General features: G+C 45.8%; 1 protein-coding gene across 1 annotated transcript in view; it reads left to right on the forward strand.

Annotated features, from left to right (window-relative positions):
• fbxl16 (F-box and leucine-rich repeat protein 16) overlaps window positions 1–15885 on the forward strand; it is a 46882-nt gene that overhangs the window by 22161 nt on the left and 8836 nt on the right. Inside the window, exons 4-5 of the mRNA XM_069710168.1 lie at window positions 1463–1728; window positions 7634–7718. Coding sequence (XP_069566269.1) covers window positions 1463–1728; window positions 7634–7718 — 351 coding nt within the window. The remainder of the gene's footprint in view (window positions 1–1462; window positions 1729–7633; window positions 7719–15885) is intronic.

Raw genomic sequence — 15885 nt, forward strand, 5'->3', positions numbered from 1 at the left:
TTCAGGATGTTTTGGTAGATGGTAGAATTCATGGTTCCATTTATCACAGCAAGTCTTCCAGGTCCTGAAGCAGCAAAACAGCCCCAGACCATCACACTACCACCACCATATTTTACTGTTGGTATGAGGTTCTTTTTCTGAAATGCGGTGTTACTTTTACGTCGGATGTAATGGGACACACACCTTCCAAAAAGTTCAACTTTTGTCTCGTCAGTCCACAGAGTATTTTCCCAAAAGTCTCGGGGATCATCAAGATGTTTTCTGGCAAAAATGAGACGAGCCTTAATGTCCTTTTTGCTCAGCGGTGGTTTTGGTCTTGGAACTCTGCCATGCAGCCATTTCTGCCGAGTCTCTTTCTTATGGTGGAGTCATGAACACTGACCTTAACTGAGGCAAGTGAGGCCTGCAGTTCTTTGGATGTTGTTGTGGGGTCTTTTGTGACCTCTCGGATGAGTCGTTGCTGCCCTCTTGGGGTAATTTTGGTCGGCTGGCCACTTCTGGGAAGGTTCACCACTGTTCCACGTTTTCTCCATTTGTGGATAATGGTTCTCACTGTGGTTCTCTGGAGTCCCAAAGCTTTAGAAATGGCTTTAGAACCTTTTCCAGACTGATCGATCTCAATTACTTTCTTTCTCATTTGTTCCTGAATTTCTTTGGATCTGGGCATTATGTCTATCTTTTGAGGATCTTTTGGTCAACTTCACTTTGTCAGGCAGGTCCTATTTAAGTGATTTCTTGATTGAGAACAGGTGTGGCAGTAATCAGGCCTGGGTGTGGCTAGAGAAATTGAACTCAGGTGTGATAAACCACAGTTAAATTATGTTTTAACAGGAGGGGGCAAACACTTTTTCACACAGGGCCATGTGGGTTTGGATTTTTTTTCTTCCTTAATAATAAAAACCTTCATTTAAAACCTGCATTTTGTGTTTACTTGTGTTATCTTTAATATTTAAATTTGTTTGATGATCTGAAACATTTAAGTGTGACAGACATGCAAAAAAAAAAAAAGAAATCAGGAAGGGGGCAAACACTTTTTCACACCACTATGTATTCAGGAATTGTGCTTAAATATCAGTAATAATGTGTGGAAGACAAAGTAATTATATTAAATTGGTTTGATGGATGAGATATGAAATTCTGCTTAAATAGGTCTGGCAGAAAGAGCAACTTGTATGTAAATTGTGAGTAAACTTTCAGATGCTAGGTTACATAAAAATGCAGAGGGTAGAAGAGATCTGATGTTGATGTTGAGTTTGTATCCAGAAAAGGTTTCGAACTGATTTATTGAGATTTTAACAAACCCCCCCTCCACCTCAACACTCTACACGCACTTTACTATTCATATATATGGACTGTGATGGGCCCATTTTTTTTTTTTTTTTATAATAATGACTTAGCCCCAGGTTGTTATCAATTTCCTTTTATTCACTTGCATAACCAAATAACTAAAATCCATCTGCAGGGCTACACCACCCACACTCTGCGGCTTCACTCCTGCTGGGAGATCACCAATCATGGTGTGGTAAACATGGTGCACAGCCTTCCCAACCTGACTGCCCTTAGCCTCTCTGGCTGTTCCAAGATCACTGATGATGGTGTGGAGCTGGTTGCTGAAAACCTGCGCAAGCTTCGCAGCCTGGACTTGTCGTGGTGCCCTCGAATCACTGACATGGCCCTGGAGTACATTGCCTGTGACCTGCATAAACTGGAAGAACTGGTGCTAGACAGGTCAGTGTTTCTTGTGATCCTGTCCTTTAATCCTTGTGAAAGTAGACCAAAATCTATACTCAAGTCAACACTTAAGCAAAATAAGGAAAAGTAAAAGTAGTAAAACTACCTTACAGTTGATTAAATCCGAAATCTTACAAATTGTCTTGGTCTTCAGGTTGGGTGATTCAGGGCATTCAATTTGATTTAAAATAATGGATACTACATTGCAGTGCCATGACTCAGCTTTAATTCAAGTAAGTTCATGTCAGTATAGAAAGAACTATGAGAAGTTTACCCCTTTTTTCGACTCAGGGCTCTATATTTGTCAATCCAGGCACAGCACAAACGCAGATCTAGATTATGTACACTCTGACCGCATGTAGGTGTAGCATGTAGGTGTAGCATGTAGCATGTAGGTGTAGCCAACACAAGCTCATCTGTGGCACAGTGGCAGTTAGAGAAATAAAAAGCAGGTGTGTCATAGTGAACTTCAATCATGGCCAATCCAATCAGTTCCTCTCATCCCCTTTTAAACTGCTGTGCTGCAGCGTAGTGTCAATTATATAATGGCTGCAGAAGGAGTTGACCGGTATCGTAAGCCAAACTTTACGCAGGAGTACACTGACATACTTGTCTGAGAAGTTCAAACTCAATTTATTATACAACAATTAGGCCTCCATAGGCTGATGAGGTAAATTTGGCTTGGGAGGATTTAACTAATGTGAATGCCTCTTCCTGTGATATTATGAGAACTGCTGCCCTGTGTGAAAAGTGATTATATGAGTGATTTAATACCAAGGTAAAAAAAAAAATTACTTGCGCCAAACACTGGCAACACAGAGAGAGAGAGAGAGACAAAGAACACTCATCCAATACACTAAAATAATGTTGTGGAGTGAGCATAGGTAAATTTATGCTCACAAAAGAAGCGAGAATTGGATTTTACTTACAAAGAGTAGATGCTGGCTCTTGCAGAACAGTTTCTTCTGCTTGACAGTTGCCATGTTGTAAATGCTGAGTTGGATGGATAAGAGGGACAGAAGCAGTGCTTATTAAATTCTCAACCCTTGTAGAAGTTCATCAACAGAAACAATATGAATATGTCCTAACTTCCATGGGGGACAACTTTTAGCTAAACATTACATGGCAAGTCATTTAAATCCTGAACATCAAAAGTAGATTCATCTAAATTCTCTGAGTTTAAAATCATCTGAGGGCTCAGTACACTACCAACATGGATCCTGTCAGAATGATCACTATAATGATCAGAGCTTAACTAGAGTTTGTATTTATTGTGATAGAGGTTATTTGTTTGCAATTCTTCCATTTACAAAACTGTAATAACAATAATGTGAAGTTAACCTACTGTTAAATGTTCATACTGTTTCTAATTGATACATTACATATTCAACAAATTACATTTAAATACTACATTGGTAATCCATCTGTGTAAGTTCCAAGCCTTTCTATTAAAATGCTAAATTTCTATATTCTATTTAAATATACAGGCAAATAATATTCACAGTTGTTCATTATGGTACTTACCAATTTCAGCAATATGGCTAAAGTTGATAACTTTATAAAGGCACAACAGCAAACCTGTGAACACAAAGAAAATAGCGAGATCTTACTTGGTCACAATAGACTCAAATTGATTAACTGAGCCTTAGGTTTACTGCTGGTTCTGTACTTTACTACAGTATGCTGACAGATGCAAGAATATGAATGTGTCCTCAATACCCTACAACTTAATTTACCATCATAATTTTTGGTTATGCATTACAGAATAAAACTTTAATTCATAAGTATTTGTCAGCCCCGTAGGGAGGGGATTTAAAATAGACTATAACTTGACAAAATAGAAGATAAAAGTTGCCTGACAACGCCACCTAGTTTGGGGAGTCTAGGTCTCCATAAAAACACAGGTTCTTTTAAAATCGGGGGGAGAGCAGCATGGATCACCGAGACATAATTTAAAAGATGGTACAAATATTTTATTTATAATCTAAACCCGTAAAATACTATAAAATAACTACAATTAAGTTGTTAAAAGTCCCATAGAAGAAAGGAACAAGTTAAAAAGAGTTAATTGTCCAGCTAAAAAGGGATCTACTACTAAATTAAAAAGTTCAACACCAGGTAAAAGCCAGCCACCAGGAGGGTAGTCAGGGTCCAGCTGGTTCCTCTGGTTCAGGCACTCATCCTCTCCAGGGCTCCTCCAACCACGCTTGACACCACCGCCTGTCATCTTTACATCCTTCTCCTGTCCGTGGCCACTTTTCCTAGTGCTCGCTCTGCTCCTTGCCGGGAGGGGAGACCCTGCCCTCCTGGCCAGTTAGGTACTGCCAGCACTCTGATTGGTCCCTCTAGACCCAAAGAGCCTCTCCAGGTGCAGGGGATCAGTGACTGCAATCAGCTTAATTAAAGTCAATAGTGTCCAATAGTATGCCTGGTAAAGATGTAGGTTATAAAAACATGCAACTAAAACACCACAATGCAAATAAAAACAAACCATGCTAAAATCAATATAAAAGCAACAATGATTCACAGCAAATATGGCATATTCAGAACTGTATTACTAAATGCTGTTTCAAGAGCAAAACGGTAAAGATATCTACCGGGGGGAAAAAAACCCTCTGAATTTCAAGTCTGTGGGGCACAAAACAGTCAGTCAACTACAATCCCTCTCCCCCTCCCTCTGCTGCTGCACAGCTTCACCTGCATCCCACCTCTCCACTGCTGGTACAGGTGAGAATGGCTGAGGAGAGGCTGCATTGTTTATTCGCCGTTTCAGACCGGGTATACGGAACATTCAAGTGACCAGTGGACATTTCATTAGACATGAAGCCGACACGTTTAACATCCGTCGGATTAACAAAAAGTGGTGCATGACTGAAATGACACGACTCACATGCGGTAAACAGACAGCAGGCTGCGGCTGTAGACTCCGTCACAGCTGACACATTACTTAGTTCGTTAAATGCAACGTTTAAAAAGTTAATCTCTCGTTTACCCTCCCAATGTTTATGACACTTACAGTAACGTGTATTTCTATTGTCAACTTAGTTCCACGGAGTTTCACCGTCTGCTCCACCCGACTGCTGCTCTGCTGCCGGCTCTGCACATACAGCTGTCTTGAGATCCATCACTACTCAGGACCTTTCTTTTTCGCCACGTGTGATCCATCTGCTGTAGACAGTCAAAGATATTTTTCTGTCAAATCAAATGTTGTTATTACTATGACTGTACTGTTTATTTTTTTTATTCAGTCTCAATATATGCAGTTGTGACGTCATTTGCCACGTGGATGCGTTCGCATAGTTAGGCTAAATGTAGAATGTGACCAGTCATGACCAAGACAACTAATCATTAAAGTGTGGCCGGTGACAGGTAGCCCTGTAACAATGAAAATACATTTTATTGTACCATAAATTGCCATTGTTAGTGAAATTACCATGACATATGCACAAAATATTTGTCAGCAACACAGACAGGATGTTTGGGTTTATTACTGTTTTTTATTTGGAATATTGTGTTGTAAAACTTAATACTTCATGGAGGGGTATTTGTATTGCCCTTAAATATAGCATCTCCCTCCCGGGCTATTTAACCCCCACTTTGAATTTCACTTCATCTGGTAGTTGAAAGTTGGCAACCCTGCTATCTTACCTGCCTATGAAGTTACCTCTCATGCTAGCTTCAATGAGGGTTTCAGCCCACCGATCAACAGTATCTCTCTGTTGTCTCGCATCCTGTGGCGTCACCTGCCATTGCCTCCTACTAGCCCTGCTGGGATGTTCCTGCCACTATACAGTTAGCCTTGCCAGGCACATGCTACCACAATGTTTACCTTTACAAGGCTGGCAGGCTGGTAGACCCTCCAGGTCACCTCCTCTCTTCTTCACCAGACTTTTGGTGTCCTGCTATATAATGCTATCGAATATCCAGTAGATTCTTCTGTGGTGCAGCACTTATTTTTCAGCCATTCAGCACCTTGTGCTATATTTCTCAAATTGGTCCATGATTCCATTATACTCCACCTTGGCAATTCTAAACTTCTATAACCATCTGCAAGACAATAGCTTAGACTTTGGAAAACATGTCCTCTACACAATGATATTAATTTACAATACAATTTAATATCCTTAAATTAGATACCATCTTTATTTACCTGTTGTATCCCAATTTTATCATGACATCATCACAACAAACAATTGCAAGGCAATTAACAAGCAATTACTAAGCAACATCATCCTGAACTGGCCTTATTCAAAATGCACTCTTGTAACAGCAAATGTCACTAACTGAAAAAAAAACAAAAAAACACCTAGATTTATAGTACTTTAGCTCACTGAAACTCGGTATAAACCCCTGAATTATTTCTCACTCATTCAGACAATACCGAGGGGACATACATTGATAAACTGCATTTTAAGGGATTGGGAAGTGGTATTGCTGCTGTTTACAGAAAGGACATCAAGACCACCATTTCCATTCCAGCTAAACAGTTATTTGAACACCTTGTTTACAAAGTCCTTGATTTTTATGTATACCAACATACCAACTTTCCCACTTATAGCCACTGTCACATTCTGAAAATGTTTTGTTCTGCTGTTCTGAACAATAGATTAAACTCTCCAGCCTTAAACTCAATATTTCTGTCCAATTGGCTATTACAGTGGAAATCTACATCACAATCACCATCCCCAGGGATATCACTTTCTCAGTTTCAGCCTGGGCTGGTATTCCAGACTCAAATTCACTGTGAATCAATGAACCTGGCCATTCTCCATTCAGGATTGTTTCTAGGTGTTGTATTCTAATGGGTGTGGACCTTAAGGATAATTTTGAAACTATCGGAGCAGTCTTTCACCAATCAACATTGACAACCATATATTGGATGAAAGAAACATGTGCCTGTATGTATCTTTTTGGACTTCTTCAATAAAGGCACTCTTTGATAAGAAAAAGTGCCTACCTTTCACTCCCAATAATACTCACCTAGTAAATATAAGCTTCTGTTTCTACTGTTCTCACTGAAATAGACTGCGTTTATCACAAAGTTTCTAGGTATGCATATCAAAACAACCTTGGTTCCTAAAGGCCTCTGTGTAAATTTCTGACCATAATACAAAAATGTTTTGTTTGACTTGAAATGAACACAGGATTTAGTATCTTGTAGTATCAAAGTTTGTGAAAACATTCTTGGTTTCCCATGTGTTAGAGAGAAGTTGCAGGGAGCCAAATCCATTGAGTAGGAGTGGTGAGGAGCTACGATTGTGTTGTTGGGGGCACGAAATTTCTGCATTTTCATTGCGCTGTGAGCGGGCGCACTGTTGTGTTGGAAAACCCAAGTGCCATCGCCACAGTTTGGATCATTTTAATGCAACATTTTTCATAAGACGACTCAGAACATCACAGCAGATCTCCATGGTTTCACTACAACCCTCCTGGGATGATTTCACTGCACACAGCCCCGCAAATTTCAAACTTACCTGATGCGCTTTTTTCAGTTTTGGACAGTGACGTTCTGTCCCTCGGAAACGTGAATGTCACTAAGAACACTTCTGCAGGCTCATTCCTTCATTGTCGCAGCCCTCCTGAAGCAGTTTGCCAATTTCCAGAGTTAGATACAAAATCTGACCTGTGCCCTCTGGTCATGTCCACAGAAAAATCACAGACGCATCCAGTCCACTGCCCATAAAAACATGTGTAACTGAGGAACTGATGATGATCAAGCGACGAAATTTGTAGCAATTATTGATTATGGTTATATCTTTCTCCTGCCCATCATGGTGTTGTGCTCTGTGCACACGCACGAGCAGTAGTCCCGGAAAGTAGTGATTTACCCTCATATGTTTAGGGAAAGGAAAAAGTCATGGATTACTTCTTGTGTAATGTTGTGTACTGTGCTTACTTTTAGGTGTGTGCGGATCACAGACACTGGTTTGGGCTACTTGTCCACCATGTCCTCATTAAGAAGCCTCTATCTGCGCTGGTGCTGTCAGGTAAGAAAACACAAAATAAAACAGAGGTTTTTGAGAGTTTACAATTGTAAAACATCACACACTTCCAATTTTCTTGATAAATGAGCAAATACCATTATCAGCAGATAATGGTATTTGCTCATTTATCAATTATTAAGTGATACTTAAGATTTGTCCAAAGCAATTTGGAATTTCTGTTGCTGCTGTAAAAAAATGTTTTGTCATATTCAAAATAAATATATTCTAAGAAAAACTAATGAGAATACTGACAAAGGACCAGGCTAATAAGAGTATGATTTTTAATCATAAATCCCTACAGTTGTCTGCTGAAGTCCAAATTTCTGTGAAAATGCTTGGCAGCTGCAGTTCGTCAGAGCATCGTAGCGGACGTGGTCAAGCATATTTCATCTACTTCTGCAGCGAGCTGTTCTAAAGAAAACTAAAATGATAACTAGTCTGCAGTTATAAAGCTTTTTACCACCTTAGTTGTCTGAAAGGGCTTCATAGTTTTGCGTCCCATTCACCCATTCACATGCACTGGACTGGCCAGACAGGCGGGGCCTTTCTAGAGGATGGCCTTGACGCAGGACAAAGGGCCGTCAGCAAAAGCAAAGACCCACAAGGAGATCGGCAGGAGTCTGGCGGCAAAGAAGAGAGACAGGCTTTAGCTGGTGGTGAAGACTCAGGAAAATAGGCTGAAGACTCACAGGGAGACAGGGTGGAGGCTGGCGACAGAGGCGGAACCCCTCTGCATGCGGGCAACTGTTTAAACGGAACAAGCTCATTGGCTTTGCGCAGAACTAACTGTGGAACAGGATCAGGCTGGACACCGGCGCAGCATGGAGCAGATGTTGGCAAGAACGACAACCCAGCTGAACAGGAAAGGGAGAGGCAAAGGCATCAAACCCAGCCGGAGGCAGATGGCCAGGTGAAAAGCTCAGAAAGCTGGAGCTGGATGAGCGGTGGTGTCGACTCAGTTGGAGGCTGGTGGCATGGCTCCAATGGTCTACCCAGAGACAGGGACTGGAGAGATGGTCGCTCTGAACCAGCCGGAGACGAGTCGTGTGACGCCGATGGCCACCCAGAGACTGGAATAGAGGAGGCCGCTGTGTTGACCCAACTGAAGAGGTGGCTTTAACCTTGGACACTGAAGATGAAGACTTGGGACTAGGAGCAGTAGACTTGGGACTAGGAGCAGAATACTCTCGACCAGGAGCAGAAGACTCAGGAACAGGAGTGGTGCCAGCTGGGGCACTAGCAGTGGCACTTTCATGGATCTGGACAACTGAGGAGCCAGAACTGGCAAGGGGCGAGCATGCTGGTGGCTTGTGAGGTCAGAGGCTAGTTTGGTCCAGGAAGGCCAACAGGTCTAAAACTAACTAGCTCAGAAACATGGGCCAAACTTGAGGGCTACTGGGACAATTTTGGAAAGCCTGCAAGCATCTCCTGACTTTTGCTATAATGTTTTACAGTCCTTGCCATCATGGGATGTTCTATAAGCCAAGACTTACTGTAGATGTCACTATCCTTTCCTCTAGGGTAAGTACGGTTAACTTGCGGTCCAAATCTTCCTTCTTCACAATCAAGTGCAATCTTTCGGTAATCTCACCTCCTGAATCCCTGGGGCCTTGTGTGTCTGCTGTATCCATTTTGCAGTTATTTTACAAGAACATTTTCAACAACAAAAAGATGGCAAAAGTTCTGCGGATTATACTGTCACGACTCAGTACTTGGACTCACGCACGATTCAAGACAAGTAAATTCAGACTCTTTACTGAAAATCAGCTTTTAACAGCCAAAAATCTCATATCCTATACAAAAGTTCAGTCGAGGCAAGTCCAAGATCCAAATAACCAAGTTGATGGAGAACACACCCCACCACCACATACCCCCACCGCCCGACTTAGGCCAGGGAGCCATCCGGCCCAACCCACTCCCCCTTTCCCCCCTGAGAGCGGGAGAGGAAGTCGACCACAGTCATCTGCACCCCCAGCCTATGGACCACCTTGACCACCTTGACCACCTTGAAGTTAAAAGGCTGTAACACCAGATACCACCGAGTGATCCAGGCGTTGGTATCCTTCATGCGGTGGAGCCACTGGAGCGGAGCGTGGTCCGAACAGAGGGTGAATGAGCGTCCCAGCAGGTAGTACCGCAGGGAGTCGACCACCCCACCGGATGGCCAGGCACTCCTTCTCCACCGTGCTGTACCTGGCCTCCCTCTCCGATAACTTCCGGCTGATGTACACAACAGGGCGGTCAACCCCCCGCACCTGCTGGGACAAAACAGCCCCCAACCCTCTGTTTGACGCATCAGTCTGCAGAGTAAAGGGGAGAGAGAAGTTAGGGGTGTGGAGAAATGGTTCCCCACAAAGAGCCTGTTTTACCTTCTCAACCGCCTGCTGGCACTGCTCCATCCACTGGACCGGATCTGAGGCACCTTTCCGGGTCAGGTCGGTCAAGGGACTGGTCAGCTCCGCGAAGCCCGGGATAAACCGTCTGTAATACCCCGCCAGCCCAAAAAACTGCCTCACCTCTTTTTGTCTTGGGCGGACAGGCCGCGATAGCCGCCATCTTGTCCACCTGAGGGCGCACCTGCCTGCCGCCCAAGTGGTACCCCAGATACCGTACCTCCCTCCGTCCAACTGCACACTTCCCTGGGTTGGCGGTGAGCCCGGCCTGCCTCAGGGACTCCAGCACCGTGCCCACCCGCTGCACATGCTCTGCCCAGGTGGTGCTGTGGATGATTACATCATCCAGGTAGGCGGCAGCATATGCAGTGTACGGACGCAGCACCCGGTCCATGAGGCGTTGGAAAGTGGCCGGGGCACCGAACAGCCCAAAGGGAAGTGTGGTAAATTGGTATAATCCAAACAGAGTGGAGAAGGCCGTTTTTTCCTTGGACTCTGGCAAGAGAGGAATCTGCCAGTAGCCCTTGGTTAAATCCAGTGTCATGAAGAAACGCAAAGTGCCCAGCCAGTCCAGGAGTTCGTCGCATTGGGTATGCATCAAATCGTGACGCATCATTCACCCTGCGATAGTCCACACAGAACCGAATAGGTCCATCCTTCTTGACAACAAGAACAATGGGGCTACACCAGGCACTGTTGGACTCTTCTATTACTCCCATCTCCAGCATAGCCGCCAATTCTCTCTGAACAATTTTTCTCTTGTGTTCAGGTAACCTGTAAGGTCGCAACCGCACCGCCACGCCTGGAGACGTCTCAATGTTGTGCACTGAGGTCCGTGCGTCCTGGCAGGAGGGAGAACACATCAGCAAACTGCTTCTGCAACTGGGATATGTCTGTTCTCTGGGTCCCGGAGAGATGGGCGTCATAAGGGAGCGAGGCAGGAGTGGTGGACTTTGGAACCTCTGGCCCCAGCTCCTCTCTCTCAGATACCGCGGACACCAGAGAAACAGACTCCGCCTCTCTCCATGCGTTTAAGAGGTTGAGGTGGTAGAGCTGTGTAGCTCCGCCCCTGTCAGACCGCACCACCTCATAGTCGACGTCTCCTCCTGCCACTTGGCAAGGAGTTTCGAGCTGGAAGAAGGAAGCAGTACAAGTACCTTTTCTCCTGGTGTGAATTGCCTCAGCTTGGCCCCTCTGTTGTACAGCCGTTGTTGATGCTCCTGGGCCTGGAGCAAATTCTCACGTGACATCTGACCCAGTGTGTGGAGTTTTGCTCGCAGGTCCAGGACGTACTGAATTTCCCTTTTGCCGGGGCTCGGACCCTCCTCCCAATTTTCCTTAAACAGGTCAAGCACCCCTCATGGTTTCCTGCCAAACAGCAGTTCAAAGGGAGAAAATCCCGTAGAGGCCTAGGGGATCTCCTATACTGCAAACAACAGAGGATCAATCCATTTATCCCAATTACGTTCATCGTCGTGTATAAATTTACAAATCATGGACTTTAAAGTCTTATTCAGACGCTCCACAAGACCGTCAGTCTGTGGGTGATAAACACTGATCCGAATAGACTTAATGCCCAGTAATCCATAAAGTTCTCTGTGTTTGTGACATGAACTGGGTGCCCTGGTCAGTCAGAATCTCTTTCGGGATTCTGACTCAGGAGATGACCTGAAACAGAGCCTGCGCAACACTCTTTGCCGAAATGCTGCGCAACGGCACTGCCTCGGGATATTGTGTTACATAATCCACCAGGACTAACACAAAGTGATATCCGCGTGCGCGCCGGCGAAATGGCCCGATGAGGTTCATGCCAATACGTTCAAATGAGACCTCCATCAAGGGTAGAGGATGTAAAGGCACCCGTGGAATGGCCAGCTGGTTTACCAGCTGACACTCCGGGCAAGATGCACACCAACGGCACACATCCCCCCGGATGCCCGGCCAGTAAAATCGGGCCGTTATCCGGTCCAGAGTTTTATCATATCCCATGTGGCCAGCCATCAGGTTATAGTGAGCCGCCTGGAAAATCATTTCCCGACAGCTTTTTGGCCCCATTAATTTATGAAACCCAGGCCAATCTGTCCCCAAGATTAGGGGGTGTGTAAGGCAGGAGCTAACCGCAACCTTCACTCTATATTTTTTTCCCCCCATATCTAATTTCTACAGCCACCACCGGATAATCGTGAACATCCCCATGCACACACTTAATTCTCACCCACGATGCCTCCACCAATGCCCCGGGCTGAACCAGGCTCTGGTGGATCAGAGACTGCATACAGCCCGAATCCACCATCGCCTGATGTGTACCCCACTGGATCCTTACCAGAACGTGATACGTTGCTCCTGGACCAGGGGAGGGTGTTGGAGGGCCGGCAACCCGAATCGTCTGTCTCCATTAACGGACATTCCCTCCGGTAGTGTCCAGGCTGCCCACACCTCCAACACTCCTGTCCTGGTGGTTGAGGACCCCCTGCAGGTTGGGAAGGGTGCCGGGGCTGGCCGGACCCGTGGGATCGGTGAACCTGGGGGTTGTTAGTGCCCACGGAGCTGGCAGGGCCCGAGCCACCCCCGGTTGCTGGATCCTCCCCGCTGCCCGCTGGGATGAACCGTGAGGTGGTCCTCGGCAAGGGTGATGGCGGCCTCTAGCATCGCCGGACGGTGGCAGCGGACCCATGCCGCTGTCCTGGCCGGCAGTCCCTCTGTGAACTGCTCCACCACAATCTTGTCCACCATCGCCAGCGCTCCTCCTGCGCTCTCCGGCTGCAGCCATCTGGTCGCCAAGTCCCTCAGTTGCTGAGCGAAGGCGAATGGCTGGTCCCCGGGCCCCAGCCTAGCCTCCCGGAAGTTCCTCCTGTGGTCCTCCAGGGACAGGCCCAGCCAGGTCCATAATGACCCTTTTCACATCCGCGTACCGTCGTCTGGCCCTGGGAGGCAGCCCCAGAGCCGCTGTCTGCGCCTCCCCTGTCAGGAGAGGCAGGAGTCGCACCGCCCACTCCGCCGCCGGCCAGGCACATGTCTCCGCCAACATGTCCATAAAGGACTGGACTTCATCCGCCGGCGTCATCTTGTGCATGGCCACCCCCGGTGAAGGACGACGGTCCTGGCGCTGGCCGGCCCGCGAGCTGTTCCCAGGCGCTGGTCTGTCGCTCGGCTTGGGCCTGCAATGCGCCCAGGAGCTGGCGGTTTGCCTCCGCCTGGTCGCGCTGCATCGCCGCGATCCCGCCCAGCATCTTCCCTAACGCGACGATCAGCTGTGTCGGCATTCCGCTCTGCTGTTCACCTGTGTCCATGCCCCACATTGGGCACCACTGTAGCAAGGTTTGTGCTACCGGGGTTTCTCCTGGACACAGATGACTCGCTCAGTCACACGTTCGGGTATAAAATGCTTTTATTCGCCCTGCCCACACACCAATGCCAACGCTTTCCTCCCAGCCTCCTTCTCCCTGCTCACTTTATAGGGGAGCGCTCATCAGTCCACATTCGGCTCAGCTGTGCTCATTACACCTTCCTGGCACTGTTCCCTGAACCACTCCTCCCACTCTCTACCCCCTGCAGCTGAGCTAACCACACCCTGCCACCACAATAACTAAGAGAGATGGACGGACTGATCAGCTCAAAAAACTGTTCTAAAATGGCTTATGAACTATGCAAGTATAATGAAGGGACTGTATGTCCGATGTTTAGTTTAAAATATTCAAAACATTTACTTGAAATTATCCATAGAATGTAAAGAAGTATCAGTGCTGACATCATGTCAAAGACATGTATGTACTGTGTAACCGAGACTTCTACTGAGGATAGCATGCTAACTAGATAGCCCTGCCCTGTCTGGTCTCGTAACACCATTTTGCCCCACAAGGTGGGATAGTTGGTCATTTGAGAGTCCAGTCTCCCCTCAGTCTATCATGGGAAGAAGGAACAGCATATTCTAACCTTTTGGTATGAAGAATGGAAAAGCAAGCACAATGGTGGGTGAAAATCTTGATAAAATATACCAAAAAGAGTTATTAACATCAGTGTTGCCTTCCAATCACGATTGGAGAGTAAGCAATGAAGTTTGATGCTGAACTCGCTATCTCTATTCTAGTCTGGTAAGTAATTAGCAGTTAATGCTATGGGTGATTGAGGTTGTAAGGGCATCTAGCTGTATAACATCAGAGATGTACTGGCCATCCAGACAAAACCTGGTATTTGTGGGCTGGAGGGCCGTCAAAAAATCGATACAGTTTTTACTGATACTGTCTGTCTCTTTGTCAGTCCTCTTCTGTGTGCCTGTCATTCAGGGTACACATGAGAGTGTGGTGTGGGTGGCCCAGTCCCAGTTTATGAGTGCAGAGCAGAATTTATTTCCTTGTTCACCTCTGTATAACTTTATTGACAGTGTGAATATAGATAGATAGATAGTTACTTTCTTAATCCCACAAGGGGAAATCTTTTTATATATGTGTTTAGTTTGGTGTTTGTTGCTATGCAGCTCAGACCTGTTAAAAGATCTTTATATGACATGGTCAATTAGCTTATTTAGTCATCTACTAAACTTAACCAATTTTTCTGTAGCGCTCAAACCGGGCACACTGACCATGTTTGGACACTTTAAAATTGATATTTAATGGAGCCAATGACAACAAAAGCTGTGCCAAAAACATCACTGCTTTTATATGGTATATGGTGCTGTGGCTCCTCAAAGCCTTCCCTGTGACTGTAATCTCCCTCAGGAGCCTTGCAGTGGAACTGGTTTACAAAGCCCCAGCAGCTCACCTCAGTTAGATGCACTTATGTCAGAGCCTCGCTCCTCTGCCTCAGCTGCCAAATTGGTGTATGGCAGCCTTGCTTGTTCCTAGCTCTATCCTTACTCTTGCCTCGTCCACTGCATTTCCCAGGGGACTGTCAGCTTGATGATAAAATCACACAGGCAGAAGTTGGACCATAGGATCAGGTCTGGTTGCAGATTGGTTGTTGCAATTTCAGATTGGAAGGTGAGTCTGTGGCCGAAGTCCAACTGCACTTCACAGTCCCTTACTGCTTTGATTGGGCACCACTTGTTTTTCTCCTTCCTGGATGATGGATAGTTGTTGTGGGAGTGTTGTCTGAGCAGTGAGAGGCATGGTGTTTATCTTTACTCTGTTGCTTTCTAGCTCAGGTTCCAAACATCTGAGCACTTGATTGTGTTGCCAGAACTGCACACAGGGGACAGGGTGGATTATCTGGATTACAGTTTGTGGGAGAGGGCAGGAAATTATTACTGTTGACAAAAATCTGCCTATTTGACTTCATGCTCCATAGCTCCCTCCATGTGATTTTCCTCCTCTTTGTGCCATTGCATCTCATGCACCAGCCTTGCCTGGCTTACGATATGGTTTTGGCACACCTGGCTTCTTCTTCTTGATGGCTCACCTCCTCCACTACCAGGTGCCAGCATTCAGCTGGACTAGCTTTTTTGCCAGGTAGGTTTTTCTGCCTGCCCTGCATTGTTATACATGGCTCACTATGTCTTGGTGTTGGAGGGCGGATTTTGTATCCAGTAATGCTCTGACTTGGGTCCATTTCTTCCCTTTTGCTATGGTTGGAAGGACGCTTCATACAAATAAAACCCGGGATTATGTTTGTCATGTACTCCTGCACTAGAGACTGGGAGAGAGCGTTCTCAGTTCCCAAAACCCTATGCTGCTGAGGCATCCCAAGTCGCATCCTCACTTGTAAGTTCACCAGTCTCTCCAGCCGATTGGTATGAGATAGTGACTTTGTAGATAGTAATTGGCCAAATCAGGCGGGTCAGG

The sequence above is a fragment of the Brachyistius frenatus genome, unplaced genomic scaffold (assembly GCF_029030835.1).
Source record: "Brachyistius frenatus isolate BFR_SWC_R1_liver_20210118 unplaced genomic scaffold, ASM2903083v1 Contig_90, whole genome shotgun sequence".
NCBI lineage: Eukaryota > Metazoa > Chordata > Actinopteri > Embiotocidae > Brachyistius > Brachyistius frenatus.